The sequence below is a fragment of the Ostrea edulis genome, chromosome 4 (assembly GCF_947568905.1).
Source record: "Ostrea edulis chromosome 4, xbOstEdul1.1, whole genome shotgun sequence".
NCBI lineage: Eukaryota > Metazoa > Mollusca > Bivalvia > Ostreida > Ostreidae > Ostrea > Ostrea edulis.
In genome coordinates, this window is record NC_079167.1 from 14,990,761 (window position 1) to 15,011,755 (window position 20,995).

General features: G+C 34.9%; 1 protein-coding gene across 1 annotated transcript in view; it reads left to right on the forward strand.

Annotated features, from left to right (window-relative positions):
- Positions 1–19,374, forward strand: part of LOC125671577 (uncharacterized) — a 34,240-nt gene extending 14,866 nt beyond the window's left edge. The window contains exons 3-16 of the mRNA XM_056162037.1: positions 2,313–2,564; positions 4,440–4,697; positions 5,387–5,638; positions 6,849–6,941; positions 7,427–7,665; positions 7,765–7,846; positions 9,035–9,133; positions 9,212–9,379; positions 13,020–13,118; positions 14,290–14,555; positions 15,285–15,375; positions 16,395–18,407; positions 18,539–18,663; positions 18,737–19,374. Of these exons, the coding sequence (XP_056018012.1) occupies positions 2,313–2,564; positions 4,440–4,697; positions 5,387–5,638; positions 6,849–6,941; positions 7,427–7,665; positions 7,765–7,846; positions 9,035–9,133; positions 9,212–9,379; positions 13,020–13,118; positions 14,290–14,555; positions 15,285–15,375; positions 16,395–18,407; positions 18,539–18,663; positions 18,737–18,820 (4,121 nt within the window). The 3' untranslated portion in view covers positions 18,821–19,374. The remainder of the gene's footprint in view (positions 1–2,312; positions 2,565–4,439; positions 4,698–5,386; positions 5,639–6,848; positions 6,942–7,426; positions 7,666–7,764; positions 7,847–9,034; positions 9,134–9,211; positions 9,380–13,019; positions 13,119–14,289; positions 14,556–15,284; positions 15,376–16,394; positions 18,408–18,538; positions 18,664–18,736) is intronic.
- Positions 19,375–20,995: the final 1,621 nt, after the last annotated feature.

The following is a 20,995-nucleotide window of genomic DNA, read 5'->3' on the forward strand; positions in this document are numbered from 1 at the left end:
TATAATTACAAGCTATACAGATACCGATCTTCTCATTTAAAATCCTCTCACATGTTTTTCATTTAACAATAGTCCAGCTGGATTTGTCATGACCGGTGATGTCAATCTAATTGAAAATGAAGACCAGAATTCACTTATCTTAAAAGGTCAAAATTCAGAGAGCCCCTATCTTTGAATTGCCGACAAAACTTCATCTCGATTATGAATTCTGTCAATGCGCTGAATATGAAAAGGAAGAACTTAACACTGTCAGAATGGATAAAATATGTATAAGAAGAATATTTTTCATATTGGAAGCGTAAAGACAAAAGTGCCCACCATCTATCTTTCTACATTTACTGAACCAGAAGCTAGTGGGGAAAGAATAAGATAGGTTATATGAGGAATATGAACTGGTTCCAGCTGATAAAGCTTTTAACAAGATTGGTTGTAAGACTTATTAACAGATCTGTATTTTAAAAGAACTTGGCTTTAATTCCACATTCGGCCATCCATCTTATACTCCAAGTTCCCGTTCATAAGACGAGATTCTTCACAATCACATTCCAGTTTTAACCATACTTCATATCACAGTCAATGGGACAAATGGATTGGAGTTACCGTACCTATACTGGATTCCAAAACTTCACATTAGCCCTTACAGACAGAAATACATTGTATTCTACCAATCCCTTATCTTTACTCCTCACGGAAATATTTAAAACTGCTGTGAAGGAAAACCTTCGGACGTATTGTAAAAAAAAAAAAACATATGCGAGAGGTAGTGTAAATCAAATGTGGATTCTCAAAAATCACAGATAACTTGTAGTGAAAGAAATTCCAAAACTTCTCCAAATTCAACGTCATCAAAACGTACAACTAATTAACGCTTTATGTCACCATTCCTCATGATGAATTAAAGACTAGGCTTTTGACATCATAGGAACATATTTCTTTAATACAAATTAGTTCCTCTTTGACCATATCTTTGGAGATCGGGTACTCCAACAGTCTGTTGAAATTCGTATGGGCATGAATTGTGTTCCTTTATTAGCTGACTTAAGTTTGTATTTCTAGGAGACAGAATTGATTCAATGAGAAGAAAACAATTCTTACTATGGCGTACAACTCGACATTTAAATATGTCGACGACGTTCTATCTATTAACAATGTTCACTTTCATATTCATAATTATGTCGATAAGATATATCCTAGTGAGCTCGAAATAAAAGACACCATAGAGTCGTTAATATCTGCTTCATATTTGGGTATGTTATTGGAACATAACGGTTAATTAGCTTTATGGCAAACGGGATTACTAAAGCTTCTCCATCGTTAACTTCCATTATTTAGGTAGCAATATTCCTTATCACCTTCATATGGTTTATGCACGTCTTTCAACTGATTGGATACGCGGACGCATGTTCTGTATGCAAGGTGAAGATAACGAACAGTGATCAATCTCATAACTCCTACAAGCAATACAAAATAGATAGTTGGGCAAACACGGACCCCTGGACACACCAGAGGTGGGATTAGGAGCCTAGGAGGTGTATACGATTCATTTTTAAATCGAATCATGCTACTGGTGAATACGGTATTGCAGAAATTGAAACAGTTTCGATTACAGTCAGCATTTTGCAAATTCTATGGTCATTATAATGATCTAATCCTACAAATACAATCTGTCACCGTGTCGAATGCTGTCAGATGTGTTTCTAATTGCTCAATCGTTCTCTGCATCCTGATTTTGACTACGGATTATTTTGTTTACCTGTTCAACATAGAGGGCTTACAGCGGATGTGACCGGTCAACCGGGGATGCTTACTCCTCATAGGCACCCGGCCTTCTCTGGTGTTTCCAGGGTTCAATGTTGCATGATTTATAACATTTATGAGTTCGATCAGTTCGTTATCTTAACCTTCGCTATGTCTTGTAAGAAATAATAGGGATCGATTTCATTTATGAGGCATTATTTAGTGTCAGGAATAGTAAAATCCGATTTGCGAGCACGACTCTTTGTCAATATCGTAAGAATATGAGCCTTAAATACAATTTTGCCTTACTTTCTAAAAATCTTCAACGGTATGCCATAACATGTTTCTAAAAACTAATCTGGTGCTATTATGCTTCCTATCTTTCATAATATTTTAAAAGGAAACTATAGGATAATTGTCACAAGAAAGTTCAGTCATGCACGGTAATGTCAAAAGCAAATACACGGCTGTCTGTGACACGTAATGGAATCCTTATCACAGGTATTGTAAAGTTTATAATATACATGTATCATTTACAGGAGATTTATATCAAGCATTTTATTTGTAATTTTCAGCACGTGATTGCAAAAAAACCAAAGAAGGCTTGGAATACAGCGGAAACATATCAATCACTAATTCTGGTAAGATTTGTCAAAGGTGGGACAGGCAAAGTCCTTGGACACACAAGTACAACACCATTTTGAAGGGGAACGTGAGCATGCACGAGAATTACTGCAGAAACCCAAAGGTTGGAGAAGCCGATGGTCCATGGTGTTATACAACGGATGCAAAGAAACGATGGGAGTTGTGTGATATTCCATTTTGTGGTACTAAATTTATTTTGTCATTAAACGTTTTCTATGCATTTAACAGACACTACAAAGACCTTAGCATTTAGTTCATGTTGAACAACAGAATGCCGTGCGTTGTAATGTTAATTAATTTTGTGAAAATATTTGAAATACTGTTCAGAAGTAATTTGAAGTATGTCTGTCAATCTATTTTGTAAGAAAATCTATCCACGAAAATTCCTGAAAGTTTCAAACCTTGCTAAATTTTCAATGATAGTTGTTGGAAATTGAATTAAATACAATTTGAGATAGTCACCCATCCATCGGAATGAGATGACTCAAACAGATATGTAGAAAATGTATATCACTTATCAATAAGCTTTTACTTTCATACTGAGTTCTTAGTGGGATGACCATACAATCAATATGGAAAATGCCGCACATCATTTGGTCTATTCGTACTTTGTAGCACTTTCTGTGAAGAGGGATATACTTGCAGTTATTGATACAAATGGTTAAAAATCAAAGAAAGTCAACTCAGAATGTTTAAAGAACATGACACCGATATAAAGGATACCAAATTATATATTGCTCAGGACTCAGTTGCACAACGGTTACAGTTAACTTGCCTTAACTCTTACATTTATATAGCATTAACTAGATGTTAGAAGTAAAGTTAAACTTAACTAACTTTTGTGCAGTGCGTCTGCTTTATATACATACAATCTGTATTAAACACATTGTTTCTATTGTACAACATAAACTATACAGAGATGAGCTTAATGAGTAATGAGAAATTGTCGTCAAGTCCTTTGATTTACTGAAATACATATACTCAACGCATTTCATCATGATCTACAAAGTACGTGCCTTGATTTAGTGATAAATAATTTTATGATCTTTCAACTTTGAAATGTTGAGAATGTACATATAAATTAAATAGATTAAATTAAATTCAAAAGAAAGGTGCAGCTCGTTTCATTGACAATTCTTTTCACCGGTTATGAAACAATTGATAAAAGGTCATTGTTAAAAATGATACATGTAAACTATAGTAATTTAAGGAAGATAAGTTGACTTTATTTATTGCGTATTTATGATAATGCCTTAGTCATACAACAAATAATTGCAAAACTGTAGTTCTCAAACAAAGAGTTTATCATTAAAGAAAGGATTGCTTTTTACTCATATAGGATTTTACTTCAGAATAGCAGATTTTTCTAGTGGCACAAAGTTGTATATTATATTACAAGTGGAGCAGAAAACTCCGAATTTTACAATGAAATACAAGAAGAAAGTACCAGAAACTATCTTGAATATAGAACACCTTTATACACACTGGAACTATATTGAATATGAAACCCTTGTGGATATGCTTCTTATTGCATGATTCTTAGCTTGGCTGCTGCTTTTAATGTCTTTTGGTTACTTTTATTCAAATTAAGAATGTAAAGATTCTGTTAGAGGCGAGGAATATAGAGGGAAACTTTCGCAGACGACAAGCGGCTATGAGTGTTTAAGATGGGATAGCTCCTTTTCTCCCGGACCATGGTATGCCCAGCTACTAGAAGGAAATGCCAGCATGCATGAAAATTATTGTAGAAATCCAGGCAATGAAGATGTCATGCCTTGGTGCTACACTGTATCAGCTGATGTATCTTGGGAATATTGTAACATTCCATTTTGTTTGCAAAGTCAGTATTCCGTTTTCTTTATTTTGTTTTTCGTTTATCTGCCTGTTTCGCTTTCTCCACAAATGTCATTTCTTTAAAGAACTAGGCAAGCATGCACGCTTCAGATTCTTTATTTTAATTCAGCAAATAATGTATAGGGAATGAAAACCTGAAGTCTTAGCATTATGATGGGGGAGAATGTTAAGTTTATGAAGTTATAACTATTCTCTTTCTGAAGATAAGGCGGAATGTTTGCATAGCGTCATGGGGCTAGAATATTTTGGTACCGAGGCGAAAACTGAAGACGGCATAGATTGTCAACGCTGGGACAAGCAGGAACCACATACTCATATGTTTTCTTCTGGATTCATGGGGTTTGTTTCATCAGAGCACGAGAATTACTGCAGAAATCCTGATTATGACGAAAAGCCGTGGTGCTATACTGTGAATGCCACCGTCCGTTATCAGTACTGCGATATTCAGCAATGTGATTATAGTGAGTAGAGCTTCATACTCTCTACATGTATACGTGAAAATAACGAACAGTGATCAATCTCATATCTCCTATAAGCGATACAAAACAGAGAGTTGGGCAAACGCGTGATGTGCTATTCACAAATTTTTCGTAAGATCAAAAGTATTGTCGTAAGAGTGAAATGATCGCAAGTCTTTTCGCGAATAAATACTCTGCAATGAAAAATTTCATACCATTTTTTTTCACTTACAAGTTTTGTGTTCTGTTGACTGTGACTGATCCTGGACAATTTCTCAAGAAACCAAAAATCAATGATTCCTTGATGCACAAAATGCGATACTTCCATGGAGAATTAGATATTCACCAATAATTAACTGATATTTGTCAAAAAGATATTGTGAAAATTAGGATAATTCTTCTAGAAATAATATCTGGAGGAAATATCTCTACAGACTTTTTAAAATATATGAAGCTTTATAGTAAATTCAGTATCGTAACCAAGCGACAGAAAAGTGAACAATTAACATTTGATATATGTAACATAACCAATGAGGAAAACTGTAGATAAGATAAAAGGGTGATACTATTATAATACTATTTCTGTAAAACAATGGAAGCTAGAATTAAAGAAATTTCGCCGATGGTGAAAATATTTACACGACTTGATTACTTATTCTAAGGTTGAAATATGATCTTTTTTCACATATTAGAAGACTGTAGAGATACGGAGAAAGGTATGAAATATCGAGGGAAAATAAACGTGACCAAGGATGGAACACCGTGTCAGCACTGGGACAGTACATACCCCCACTTACCCAACGAACGAGTAAGATCTCTTGGATCAACTCTCTTTAAAGAGAAGAACTACTGTAGAAATCCTGACGACGAACCATTTCCCTGGTGCTACACTATGGATATTAATATTCGTTGGCAGTTTTGTGACATTCCATTCTGCGTTAATTGTAAGTATTTTTATTCACAACCATTTTATTATTCATTGCTAAAATTTCTCACACACAATGATATAAAAGGCCTTTTCTGAAAAACATAGCTTTTTATGCTTGGGTCATTTGTTGATCACAAAATAATGAAGAAGGAACAAAAGCACATACTATATACATTTATCAATATTGATCTAGGTTAATGGCTGGAATAAGTCACATGAAGAATTAAAACTTAGAAATGTTACATTGCAGATTATCGCTTATTACAGCTATAGCAGAATGATTATAGAGTTTGTGCAATATCTATATATAACAGAACACGTGGTTAAATGAAGATTGATGACGTAATATTGTCAACTGTCTGAAAGAATGATTCAGTAATTGTCAACTAAATTGTCAACTGTAGTTATGAAATTAATATTGCGAAACTGCACGGAAATGTCCTAATAATATTTCCTTCTGGGATCAGAATGTACAAGTAAAAAGTATCAATTTAAAAAAAATGACTTAAAAAGGTCATGGAAACTTCAAAACCGAAGTGTTACAAACCACCTATACAATATAGAAATTAATATCATTCTTTATACCCCACCCTCATCTATCTATCGATCGATCTCTAGAAGATTGAAAATGTAATCGGTTGAGTTATTTTCGGCGTTTTAATTATTATTATTCTATTACTTGTGTAGATATTTACACAAAGCAACAAAAACTACATTAGATACGCCCAGCACTACAACTACACTAATCTACAACCGTATTTACACCGCAGACTACATGTTTTTGGTTTTTAAGCTTGCCAATCTTCGTGCTTCTTTTTTATCTTTTCACTTATATTTTACCGATGATTGCGAAAAATCATCACCTATCCATCCATCCATCTATCTAAAACCGAGGCCCCGGGTCACAGCAGGCGTGGCATGATAAAGATCCCTCCCTGCTCAATGGCCATAAACGCCGCGCATAGGCCTAAATTTTGCAGCCCTTCACCAGCATTGGTGACGTCTCCATATGAGCGAAATATTCTGGAGAGGGACTTTAAACAATATACAATCAATCAATCTATCTACATGTATGTATGTATCTATCTACATGTATCTATCTATCTATCTTGAATATTAGTTGTACATTATTATATAAAGGTTAAGTGGTGTGCAAAAGAAATTCTTGTCCAATTGCGTAAGAAAGAATTTCATTCATATCTGAGAGGAACGTTTCATTATTGTAGCATCATTCCAGTGCGACTTTTCGCAAGGAATATGTGATCTAGAACAACTGAATGATACAGAGGCGAGCTGGGTAGTGAACAAGTCTGCTGATGGTATGCATAATGATTTCAAAATCACATGTAACTACAGATATCAGTGAGTTCAGACAAATAATGTCTTTTTTGATAGTGAAATGGTTGAGGGCAAACGGAGAGAAAAAACTTCCCTTCATAATTTGTCAGAATTTATTTTAGTTAGCAGGAAAAGTAGTTCTGTCGAAACCCCGAAATCGTTAAGGGGAAGGGGGTACAGGACAGTACAGTACATGGTGCTAAACTTTCACGATTTGTTACTATGGCACAATCACGGGTTTTAATTTCACGGTATAGGAAAATCTGCTTTAAAAATTTCGATTACAAAAGCATCGAGATATCTTTAATATATTATTCATAATAGATTTAATTTCGCGAGGAAAATGATAAATTGTGAATTCAAACATAGAGGAATTTAAGCCATCGTGTTTATTTCGCAATCTACAGTATACACTAAGCGATTCTTATGTGATCAGTATATGTAAACGAAATTATCTTTATTTCAGACGAATCATTAGCTCTCCGCCTCTTGGTAAATCGACATACCTCGCAATCACTGTTACCTTCTCTGAGATCACATCTCTTGCGTTCCGTAGACACCGGAAGTTGTTTACAACTGGAATATCGCAGTGTGGGTATTCAGCTGAAGATAGGTATTACATCACATACATTGACAGAGCTGCCAGAGAGTCGTGAGTGGAAAACTGCAAAAATTAATATACGACCTCAACTACAAAACTACAAGGTTTGACAATCATTTATGCCTTTTCAAGTTTTAGGAACTCTGCTAAAGGTAGTCTTATATGTTTGAAACTTTTTCATGTTATATATTTTTTTTTCTTAGGTGTATTTTTCACCTTATACGACTGAATCGTCCACGGAGTTGGCAATAAGATACATCGCTGTTTTAAATGGACCTTGTGAAGGTACTCATAGAAGCACAGGTGTCAGATTCAAGTTCAGTACATAAATATATATTTTTGAAGGACCTTATTCAAATGTTATCCGTTTCTCCTTTCCAAGTAAACATTTCTGCCTTGGAGTGGGTAGGTAGGGAAATGGTTTCATTTCTATACAGCAGATTACATTTTGACAAGAGAAAAATTCAAACAAGAAAAATTACTTGAAAAACAATAGCAGTTTGAAATTCAAAATATATTCTGGAGAAATGTTATTATTACTTGTTGAGTCGGATAATTCGTTTTAGGTCTTGCGAAAAAGGATAACAAACAAAATATACTGCATGTGATTTAAAGCGGGTTAGTCGGATTTCAATGCAAATGAGATATTTAGAAATACAGAACCATTGATTTTAATGTCAAATTGAAGAGAAACAATATTTACACTTAATCATATTATGCACTGACTGCTGATATTAAATTTACAATGAACAACCTAAGCGGTAGGATATCTTATGGGAATGTCTTGGCAAAAATGTTCATATACAATAGGTACTACGAAATAAATGTGTGTTCATGTCACTTCTGCACAAATCCTACTAGCGACATTGTCATATCGTACTTTCCTTTGAATGTATATTGTTTTACATCACATTTGAAAAATTTTCACCGTAGGAGTGAGGGCTCCTTATTGTGCTGACGCTTATCATGACAAGATAAAAGACACGTGACACTCACTTTTAATGGCGGGCGCCTGACGAAGGAACAGTCACTACCTATGTTATACGTTTTAGGTTTTGCTTGTTGAGTAAATTATACCAGTCTATGCATTTTGTTGAATAGTATACATGAAATCTAAAATGAATGCATTACCGATATTTACGTAGAAGTAATTTATTAGGTACAGAGTTTTGCATTCTATCTTTCCAACTTTGCTGTAAAATGTGTGCATAGCATTGCACTATATCTGTGTTTGTCAATGTTCCTTAGTCGTAGTGGCTTCTTTTCGTGACAGCAAAGTACACAGCATACAACACACACAAACCATATTTAGGTATAAAGCTTGTATCATACACCTGGATATTTTTTATAGCGAAGTATGTTTTAAGGTATGTCATTTGCATGGAGTGTCCATGGATCGGAGACTTAACCTACATGCGATAGACTTCATCATCTAAATAGAAAATTAATAAAACTTTTATTTTCCTATCAAAGATTGTTTTGCCTGTCTCAGTGATGGATTATGTATTGAATACTCGGGCTTTTGTAACATGAATGTGGATTGTGCCGATTACAGTGATGAGAAATACTGCGGTGAGCACATTTTCAGGTGACATTCTTTATTCAACAGTTGTATTAGACAAAATATCTTACATTTTTTCTAATCTATAGCCCTGGAGTGTTACCATGAAAATGTGTATCAAGGATTTCGAGAAGAAACGAAGTTTTTTCACAAATGCAGAGAAAGTACCTGTAGATTTGATAAACAAAGTAAAGAAAAACCGGGTTGTTTCGTGAACTCTGAAGATGAATGGGTCATCTGTAGTATACCGGAATGTGGTAAGAATTAATGCATTATATACCAATAAGATTAAACGAATTTATGAATCCATTTGATGAAAAGAACAACTTGGATTTTAAAATCAAATACTTTTTTTAATATATAAACGATGATACAGCTATTGTGACTGGTTGAAAATGCTGATGTTCTCTGCAACGGCTAAAAACTCTCTTTATTGTTTAAAAGTAACTTCACAGCACAGGAATAATAAAAGTATTTCATAATGCAACTACATTGATTTAATAAAGGTAAACCGATAAAACAAAGTGATGTTCAGTTGAAGCCCCGATAGTTACATTTGCAAATGTTTTCCTCCATACGACAACATCCGAAGGAAAACATTGAATCACGTGATCAGAGTAGGTCAATGAGTATGGATATGTACATCCGCTTCAAAGTATTTCAGTCAATCACACGACTTCCTATAGTCTTCCTGCAAAAGCATCTTGACGCAAAGAGAAATAGAGACTAAAATCACAAATCAAGATTTGAAAAATGCAAGGTGAAGATAACGAACAGTGGTCAATCTCATAACTCCTACAAGCAATACAAAATAGATAGTTGGGCAAACATGGACCCCTGGACACACCAGAGGTGGGATCAGGTGCCTAGGAGGAGTAAGCATCCCCTGTTGACCGGTCACACCCGCCTTGAGCCCTATATTTTGCGTACAGAGAAGAAGTGAATAATTTGTTTTTAAAATCGAAGTCTGGTATCACCTTCTAATCATTTTTGTCACATGCGGATCCCTGTTGTATCGTAATTTCTTTGATTTTCATGCCGATGATATGTAACAGAAAAAAATCTAGGGCGAAATGGAATCTGAGAAAATTCCTAGTGGCATATGGATGCATCCTACATGTACATCTGAAAGTGAAATATGTTCAGTCAATTCAACATGATGCGTTTGCTTTTAGAAGAGAAAACCCTTCATCTTATTTGTTTATGAAGTGTAGAAGAGAGCCATAACTTTTTAGCTTCAGCTCTAGATACTTGGAGCACCGTAGAGTCACTGTGCAAGAGAGAACATTCTTTAGTGTCCTTTCCGACATCTCCATACAGTGATTTTTTTGGGGCCAAAATGCCACCGATATTCGGCTGTTTCCCCTCACTAAAATTAGCTATTTTCCCCCAATTATATATATATATATATATATTTCCCAATTTCAAATCTAGGGAAATTAGGCCATTTAGAAAAAGGTTACCGTATATTGCTGACAAAGAGTAAATACGTTTTTTTCTTCAGTTTTATTCTCCAAACCACTGCACACGCAAAAGGTTTTGTAAAGAATATGTAAAACAACAGAGGCATCCATATAAGCAGATATGCAGTGAAGTATAGATAGTTTCCAGATACACATTAAGCCATATTGTTGACAATTTAGTTTGACCGCCATTGTATGTAGGGTCAGGCTAATAACAGGAAGTGGCTAACAGTATAGGGTTTTACTAAAATCCGAAAAATACAAAAAGGAGAGACATTCTGGAAACTTGATTATTAATATAATATTTACAAGATTATGGGTACAAATGCTGGTGAATTGATAATTTATTATTTTCTTTATGAAATTAGACAATAGTTATTTCTTTGGAAAAGTAAATAATATCTATGCAAGGTGTGACTTCCAATACATATTTAATGTTAAATAATGATTTATTTTATGATTTTAAATCAGATCTGAAATAAACCTCAAACAACAAAAAATTGCTATTTGATTATTTTATGCATCTTTACCATTCTAATTTACTATGAATGATTTTTCCCAATTTGAGGAAAATGTCGCTAATTTTTCCCAATTCAAAAGGAGGGGTGGTAGTTTGAAAAATAAAAAAAATCACTGCCATATCCACCAAATGTCTACACGCTTCACTGCTTGCAAGTGACAATCAACAAAACTTACAGCTAGGAGTGAAGTTGGTTTCAAGACTAGACATCATGTTTGTTTTTGGTTATCGCTGCAAGTCTTCATTAACCAGAAAAACCAGAAATTTTTCTAATGAACAAAAACCCACTGTTTGTCGGGGTTCATCCAATTTTACACTCCCTAGTATTCGAAGAAGACATCCCACCTCAGTTAACTGCACCTCAGCTATTCCTGTCTCCGCCATTGATCCAGCAACAATATCAAGTCCGTCGATGAAAACGCGGCTATTCCTTTCTAACTACCGCAAAATGCAGACCGCAGTCCTCTTGAAGAGCTCAACATCGACAAGATTAATTCCCAATCTGTAAATTATTCGAGATCTTCCGATTTTCTGTACAAATCTTTGTTTTAAAATAACTGTGTCTTCCACCTCAATGACTATACTCCGAATCACTTTTTACATTTTGACTACAGACACTGAAACCAGAAAGTTTTTAATTTGTTGTTTGGTATTAACAGATAGTCAATTCTATGAGTAAACATATCTACGTACGATATGAATTAAGTGCATTTTTGTTTAAGCGACCTCGACGAGGATTATTATTAGTCATCATTTTCAGTGTATTGCGGGTCACTTCCGAATATTTCGAATCACCGGGTGAAATGCTTAAAAAAATCCGTCATTGAAATAGCAAATCAAAATTTTACAACAACAAAAATTTGTCGACACCAAAATGACAGCTAATTTTACTTTCATATATCAATGCATGATATATACCCAATTATTGGAGGGGGGTATAATTAATATGAACCTTGTTGGTGTTGATTGTTTGGTTGTCACACGTGTAGATGTGTAGTACAAAGTATAGCATGAAAGTAAAATTCCGAGAATCGCGGGTGATTCGGAATACCTTAAATGACTGTAATTTTACACGTTTGGATTTACCAAATCACCTCCGGAGGTATTTTTTCTCATATGATGCGGTTCTTGTATGTTATTTCACATATTTTTAGTTTTTTGCCACTCTAAATTCAGTCAGTTTTATTGATTTTATTAGATATTCTGAATCAGTTTATTGATAAATTTCAAACGAACTATGTTTTGTGAATGTGTTATTTACGAACTATGAAGTATGGAAGCTCAATAATAGTGCAGATCAGAATAAAAATACTAGTATAAACAATTTGCATTTGGAAATTACATACAGTTGATACATGACGTTGTAGAATTTGGTTACGTTGTTAACTGCATGTCATATCCCAATGTAACTTCAAAAATGGCATCTTATTTCATAAATATGACCCTTTGTTATATTTTACTTTGACGCCCTTGTGTTTGTTATAAAGGTGAAAGCCACAACCGCTGAGGTGATGCTTTTTAGGGTAAATTTCGGTAGATGAAATTTTACAACATAAACAAAATACACTGTAACGGTTTTGAAATATAAATATGCATCTTTTGGGCCGGAGTGGAGGACGCGAGGAACACTTTTCACAGCTCTCTTTATGTTTCCCCACATATTACCTATATATTTCAAGACAGTAACCATGCATCGTTATGCATCGATTATTTTAAATTCAACGGAGGAAATTGAATGAAAAGAAACTCCTCTAATGTTTTTCGGATGATCAGGATATCGAATCATTAAAGGGAAATTGTCTGCATCAATGTAGTTTCCAGCTGTGTTTTCGGTTGATACCTCTATCACATGAAATATTAGCCATATCTTGAGAAACATATTCATTTCTTGTAAATTTTGAGAATATGTTGCAGAAAAAGGAAATTTGGATTGCGATTTTCAACACGATATGTGCAACTGGAAACAGATGCTGCCTGGGATCAAATGGAATCGTCAGATAGCAGAACATATTGGTAATGTAAAAATATTAAACAAAAGTACCGGTCACATGCTATTAGCTACATGTATATATAAGGTGTTTTATGAAGGTGTTTATTTTTGACATAGATTCGTAAACATGACAAGAAAGGTAGTATAAGCCATCATCAAACAGTGACATACTAGCTCTTGCATTCATATTGTATGAATAAAAGGCCTTGGCTTAAAAGCTGTGACAAGAGGTAGATAGACAAACAAAAAGCTTTGTATGTAAAATATTTTCTAACATTGATTAAGGTCAACATCCTGCAATTTGTTCAAACATCAAAGAAAATTATGAATTTGTTGGGTATCAAAGTCCTTGCAATACGCACATCTTTTTGTTTTACAAAAGACGTAAATTTGAAAACTGTGAAAGGAGTTAGATGGACAAACCATGTATCCATAATGTAATTTTTCCTCAAAGCTGACCAAATTCAACAACTCGTTTTCCTCAAATATAAAAAAAAAATAGAAATCCTTGCGATATGCACATTCTTCAATACTAATAGATATATATGTACTCTGTAAATAAGAAGAAAAATGTGGGAGGAGTTAAATGGACAAACCATGTGTCCTCCATATAAAGTGGTAAGATTCCTACAAGAGAGGTCAAAATTATTTAAAATATTGGAGCATGATCAAAAGTCACAGATATTAAAGCTACACAGCAAGCTGCAGTTGTTCTCTCATCATTGACCGCGAATGTACATTGTTACGAATGGATGCTCTGTCGTTGTTTTCAGTACATAACAATTATTTATACTAATGAATAAACGCCTTCAGTCTCCGCTGACATTTATTATTTCTACCAAAATGTAACATTATTTTCAGCTCCCCCAAATTGAAAATAGAAGTGAGTAAGCAACATTAGTTATGTGGTATCTACATCTTTTATATAACCATCACTCGCAATGAAGGAAACGAACTTATCATACACTGTACATTTTGACTATCATACAATGAAACCACATGTCACCTTTTACAGCTACAACAAGATCTAGGGTGTGACAGACCAACATTATAACAATTTGACGACGGATGAAATGATCTTCGTACCGGTAGACGACACAATAACATCTCTCTTGTAGATAGGCACGAGTTTTTAATGCAGCTCTTTTGTCATCTCACATCCTGGTTCATGTTTGTGTGCATTTATTTGTTTAGGTGAGATGGTTACCACAGCTGAATGGAAAACGTTTCTGAATGACAGTGTGGAGGAGAGAGCGGTTTTATACAGCACATCACAACCCTCCTCATCCGATTTTGGTTGTGTAACAATGACATATTCTGGAGAAAATGTCAATTTAAACGTATTCGTATCACAAGGTACCATACTGACAAATGATGTGTCAGTTTTTCAGCGACAGAATATTGATACTAAAATGTTTGCCACCACAAGTTTCCAGACGCCCATTGCTGTCCCTTATATGGTACGTCACGTTGTATCGTTGTCCAAGAAATCTATTGGTGTTTCTCTTAATTTATCTGATATGAAAAGGTGTAGATAACGATCAATATCATAACTCATATAAGGAATGCAAAATTAATAGGGTAAATACGGACCCCTGGATATACCAGAGGTGGGATCAGGTGTCTAGGAGGAGTCAGCATCCCCTGTCGACCGGTCACCCCCACCGTGAGCCCCATATGTTGATCAGATAAACGGAGTTATCCGTAGTCAAAATCAGTGTGCCAAGTAAGGCCTAACAATCAGTATGAAACATGTCAGGCAGCGTATGAACCAATGACAGGTTGTAATGACAAGCTAGATCGTTATAAGGACCATATGAATTGCGAAATGCTGACTTTAAACGAACCTGTTGAAATCCTGTAACATCAACTTGTTTGTCAGTAGCATGACTCGATATAAAACTTATCAGATGCTCTTGCGTATCGAATCAGTTGAGAGACATAAGCACGATATGATAATAATGGAATATTACTACATAAATATGAGAAATTAACGATAGAGAAGCTGAAATCATCCCGTTTAGCATAAAGTTACGTTGTTAGTTTGCTGGTAACATCTATGTTCAATAAAAATGTAAGTACGAAGCAGATGTGGAAGACCATGTGGTTGTTTTTTTTATTTCGAGTTCAGGGGAATATATCGAATCGAGATATGAATGAAAATATTATTGTTTATACTTTATTTACAGGTAATAGTAATGGCAACTATCCAGGACAGTGCTGCCCGCACTGGCAATATACAAATTGGAAAATTAAGTTACTTGCAGGGACTTTGTAAAGGTTAGTTAAGTTTCTAGTACATTTTTGAATTTTGAATTTTTAAAATCTTTGATACATACACTGGAGCACACGATCATTTGCATTAAAGCTGAAAAGATTTACGTAAAGGTTAAGATAACGAACGGCGATCAATCTCATATCTCATATAAGGAATACAAAGTTAAAAGCAAATATATATATATATATATATATATATATATATATATATATATATATATATATCACTGAACATCCTTTATGTATATATGTAAAACTTATACGGTACCAATTTTGATGCACCAGATGCGCATTTCGACAAATAATGTCTCTTCAGTGATGCCCAACCGAAATGTTTGAAATCCGAAATAACTATGAAGTTTTAGAGCTAAATATAGCCATAAACAGCGTGCCAAATATATTCAATAATAAACTTTGATCCTTTCCCATGCAAAAAAGAACACGTTAGTTCAATACCAGAAGGTATTTGAGCGCAGGTTAGTACGACGTCAGAACTGAGTGTCACACGCGGGTCTATGAGTGCATACACACCTTGTGAAAAAGGATTTATCGTAGACGAATGAAAATACAATGTCCTCCACCAATGGGCTATACCTGGGGGTCTGGATGTGATAGAAAATTCACATATTGGAAAATGGTTTGTTTGTATGTTGCTTAGCGTCACATTTTGATAATCTTTCAGTAATTATAGGGTCAAAAGCTGTAGGTGAAGTGTCACAAATTTTGACCTATAAATGGTGCTCAAGAACCCATGTATTTCTTTAGAATTTGAAACACATCAGTTGAGTTTCAAAAAGGTTTAAGACTCTGAACAATCTTTTGATTTAGCAACATTTCTGAACAATCATAAGTGTGAATAATTTCTTGCCTTTTAATGTTCCTTGGTCTTAAAATATTTAATATACATTCAAGATAAAAACATGTATATTGGTCCTATATGTAACAATAACATAGACGGACCCTATTTCTGAAAACATGCAAAGAAATAGAAAATGAATCGACTTTCTTTTGTTTTTATTTAGATAAAGATGCTTGTCAGAAATCCCAATTTCAATGCGATGATGGGAGTTGTGTGGGTGTTGACCAGTTTTGCAATGAAAAACGCAATTGTCCAAATGGAGAGGATGAATCCCTGTGCAAATATAATAACTCCGTGTGTTTGAGGACGGAAAGCGACTGCATCCTCCCCTGTCCATCCTACTGTGAATGTCAAGGATTAGTCTTCAAATGCAAATCACCAGATAACGTCACAAAAGAGGCCAGAGCACTTGATTTCAGCTCAAACAAATTTGACAACACTCAGCTAAAGAATTTTACCTTTCTCATACATTTAAATATTTCCAGGTGCTCGAAAGACGATTTCTCGCTTAAAGATTTAGGAGATCAACTTCAATCTCCGAGTCTTCAAAATTTAGATCTATCATTTAACAACATTCGCCATTTGGAACCGGGTACCTTCAAAGGGTTATCAAATTTATTGTATCTGAATATATCATATAATCAAGTTAACCGATTTGAAATGGATTTCCTTAACGTCATTCCAAAATTACGACGGTTGATTATGAAAGATAATAATATAAAATTAATACCCGCGAAAGAAATCTACAGTGATTTCAATTCTAGCCTTGAGTTCATAGATCTAAGAAACAACAAAATAAGGAGAATCATGCCGAAATCGTTATATTGGCTCGGTTCTATTTCAAAATTGGATTTGAGCAACAACTCTATAACGAATACGGACAACTATTTTTCAAGCTCAATGAAGATGCTCTTTGAACTTGATCTTAGTTTTAATTCTATAACTGTAATAACAAACGAAATGTTTAATGGTTTACAGAGGCTACGAGAGCTGAACCTACAAAGCAATCATATAGAGATTCTACAAGCATTCTCATTTTCTACGTTGACCTCATTACGTACTTTGAACCTTGGATATAATAAAATTCACACTATTGACAGAAAGGCTATGGAAAACATGGTTTCACTTACCAAACTGAACCTCACAGGAAACAGATTAATGACTTTATCTTCCTCAAGATTTATAGCCTTAGTAAAACTCCATATTTTAGATTTATCAAATAATGGAATGAGTATACTGGAGGACAATGCTTTTCAAAGACTTGAAGAAGTGAAGTCTTTGTACATACACAATAATCAATTGAGTGTATCGAAAACTATGTTTCAAGGTCTTTGTAACCTTCATTGGCTACGAACAGACTCTTATATAATTTGCTGTGCAAAGCCATTGTCAGTTGACACATCAAACTGTATCTCCCCACGAGACCGAATTTCCTCATGTGAGCAATTGATAAATGTGGGATTTCTGGCACAAATGATATGGTACATGGCTTTTTTCTCGCTGATTGGAAATACTTATGTAATTTACTACCGCATAAAGGAGACACTCGGAAGAAATAACAAATTACAGGGCGTTTTTATTCTAAATCTTAGTTTTTCCGACTTGCTAATGGGTGTTTATTTATACATCATTGCAGTCGCAGACTTGGAGTACCGTAATATTTACGGATTTAAAGATAGCGAATGGAGGTCCAGCATTGCCTGTACAATTGCTGGGTTACTAGCAACTATATCCAGTGAGGCATCGGTGCTTTTCGTATTTCTCATAACAGTTGAACGATATCTAGCATTAAAATACCCATTTTCTGAAGGATTTCTCAAAAAGAGGAAAGGGATTTACGGTATTACTATAATTGTGTGGATTATCACTTTCATATTTGCAGTGTTTCCTCTATCTGTCTACCCTGACTTTTACAGCAGATCTACTGTATGTATATCTCTCCCTTTGACAGCAGAGAGGGTACAAGGTTGGGAATATTCCACTTTTGTTTTCATTGGATTTAATTTGCTGATTTTTATAGCCGTGGTTGTGGGGCAGATACTGATTTATGTGAAAGTGAAGCGCATTGGTAGTGCCATACATAAGGATAACACGAAGAGGGAGATTGCTGTGATGAAATCTCTTTCTTATGTCGTCTTATCGGATACATTTTGCTGGATCCCAATTATATTGATTGGTAAGACAACTACTTTTAAGATTTGATGGACGAATAACCATCATCAGAGATAGGCCGCTATTCATATATCTTTGAAAATTAAGCTTTGGTAGTAGAAACAATATTTTGACATCTTTTATTTCTTTGTTCAGGAATTATGGTGTATGCAGGCTTGGATATCTCATTCAATGTTTATGCATGGGTTGTCGTCTTAGTGCTTCCGATAAACTCCGCATTGAATCCATTCATATACACATTCAGCATGATCTACAGAAAGGTATGTTCAGTTGCAAATTATTCTTTTAACATATCATGCCTTCCTCGTCTATTGTTATTTCCTGCTATTTCAGAATCTGCAAGCACGAAACAGTCAAATGGTAATGTCGAATAAAGAGAGGATTGGACACTCCAGTATCAAGTCCACAGTCATATAACTATTTCTGTCTCTTGGAAGAGACATTACCTCATACTTTTGTCACAGTTACTGGCATAATGAGATATTTAAACTTCGCTAAACCCAAACAAGGATAGCAGCATCCTTTGAAATAAAGAAAACTGATGGTCTGTTTATGGCAGATTAGAGACCATAATTTTCAATGGGAAAAACGATTATGGCCCTTTAATGAGCAATGACTCGTGTGTACGAAAACATTTTGCAACGCTCTTCAGTTTATGCCAAACATTCCATGAATACGCCAGTTTTGAGAAAAGAGCTCTTCTGTGTAGAGGTGGATTTAGTGGTATTTTGAATGTCCAAGTGGAACAAAATGGGCCTACAGTCAGTGAGGAAGACGATAAAATGTATTAAAACTGTTTCTGTTTAGATATGTAAATGTAAATAAATATAACATATTATCGAAAGAAATGTTTTACTAAAGTGAAAACATAAAACCAATGTCATATTTTGTCAGTAATGTTTCCTTGATATGATATGTATAAACAATGAAATAAGTTCAAATAACGTGATATAATAAAAATTTATTTAATTGCTCCCTGAATACTTATCACTTATTTACTGTGTGTATCAATCGAATTCGGGTGATGGAACTGCATATGAAAACTTACTGAACTCATTCACTTGTGTACTGATGGGTATTTGCCCTACTCCCACATGTAAACAAATCGTTTCACGCCTTACTGTGTACGAGGATTCTTTAAAGGGAAATAACTCGGACGCATCACGTATTGCATAGTTGCTTCACATAGTGGTAGCGAGGAAAGCAAACTTGGGAAAAACTTCCGTCTCTCAAACCTTGATTTTACTCAGATGCAAGTGAAACCGGTTTTATCTAGGTTATATTATAAACGTCATATGGTCAGCATCACAGGAAGTTTAAACATGGTATTTTATCATTACAGGGAGTTTATACTACTGCAATTCTTTTTATAGTGTCATCTATAGTGTGGACAAATCTGGAAGAAAAGCAAAACGGTTCATAATACAGACTCTTCTGTTAAAGCTGTTATTTTCTTCAATGATTTACTTGCGGAATATTAGTAATGGGCTCGTTTTTGGACATGAAAGTTAGAAATATAACTTATCAATTATTCTCTATATGTTTGGAAATCTCTTGCTATGGCGTTCGACTCAACATTTTAATTCATTCTGTTTATGGACAATGTTCGTTTTCGTTTGTGTGTCGATTCGGTCTCCCTTTGAACTTAGGTGAAAGATTCCCGCGGGGTCTTCCGCGTCTGTTTCGTATTTCGATGATTTTGTAGAGCATGTACGTTAATGACAAACTAACACAGGCAGGCTTCGACTTCTCCGTCGTCAACTTTCCATGTTTGTGTGATGGTATTCCGTTGTCACTTGTTTGTGGTCTTTATTTTCTCAAACCGATTCGATATGTTCTGCGGATGATGAATTTATAAACATTGCTCAAGGGCTCGTTCTGCGAGTGGTCGCTTTTTTTTTTGACCGAGGTGGGCTGCTAGTAGGTGGGTTTATGTCGTAAGATATTTGCATGTCTCGTTTAGGGTCGATGTTTTGCAAGTTCTCTGGTCGTTCTGATCGTCAAGTTTGCGGATTCATCCTGTCATTAGGCGAAATTTTGTATGGCGTGTTTCATGCCAATTGTTAAACCGTTCTTTGCTAGCTGATTTTGGCTGCGGATTGCTCGTTTACCTGATCAAACAGGGATCAGAGCGGATTAACTGGTCGGTGGGAGATGCTTTCTTCTCCGGGGCACCTGATCCCAACTCTGGTGTTTCCGGGGGGAGGGGTGTTTAACATTTTAAAAAAGCGAGTGTCAATCATGTTACCACATCATAAATATTTCTGGTATTGCTTGTGTCAGTGTGTGAATTTTCGTTTGATTAAAGAAGCTTCCTTTCCAATCACGTAATACATGGTATTTCACTAGGAGAAATTCTCGTATAATGCGAGATTTATACACCGTTGTTTGAATTAAAGAGGTCTATAAGTAATATTTTATGGTGTTGGAAATACCAGATTTTGTTTTATGTATATTAATGCGAAACGATGAAGAAGAAAAAAATGAAACTGAAGCTGCATTGAAACGCACGATTTACAGATTCAGGTTAAGACAGACAGTCTTACTTTCACATGCAGAATATGCCATCCGTTTCTCCCAGAAGAGAATTTC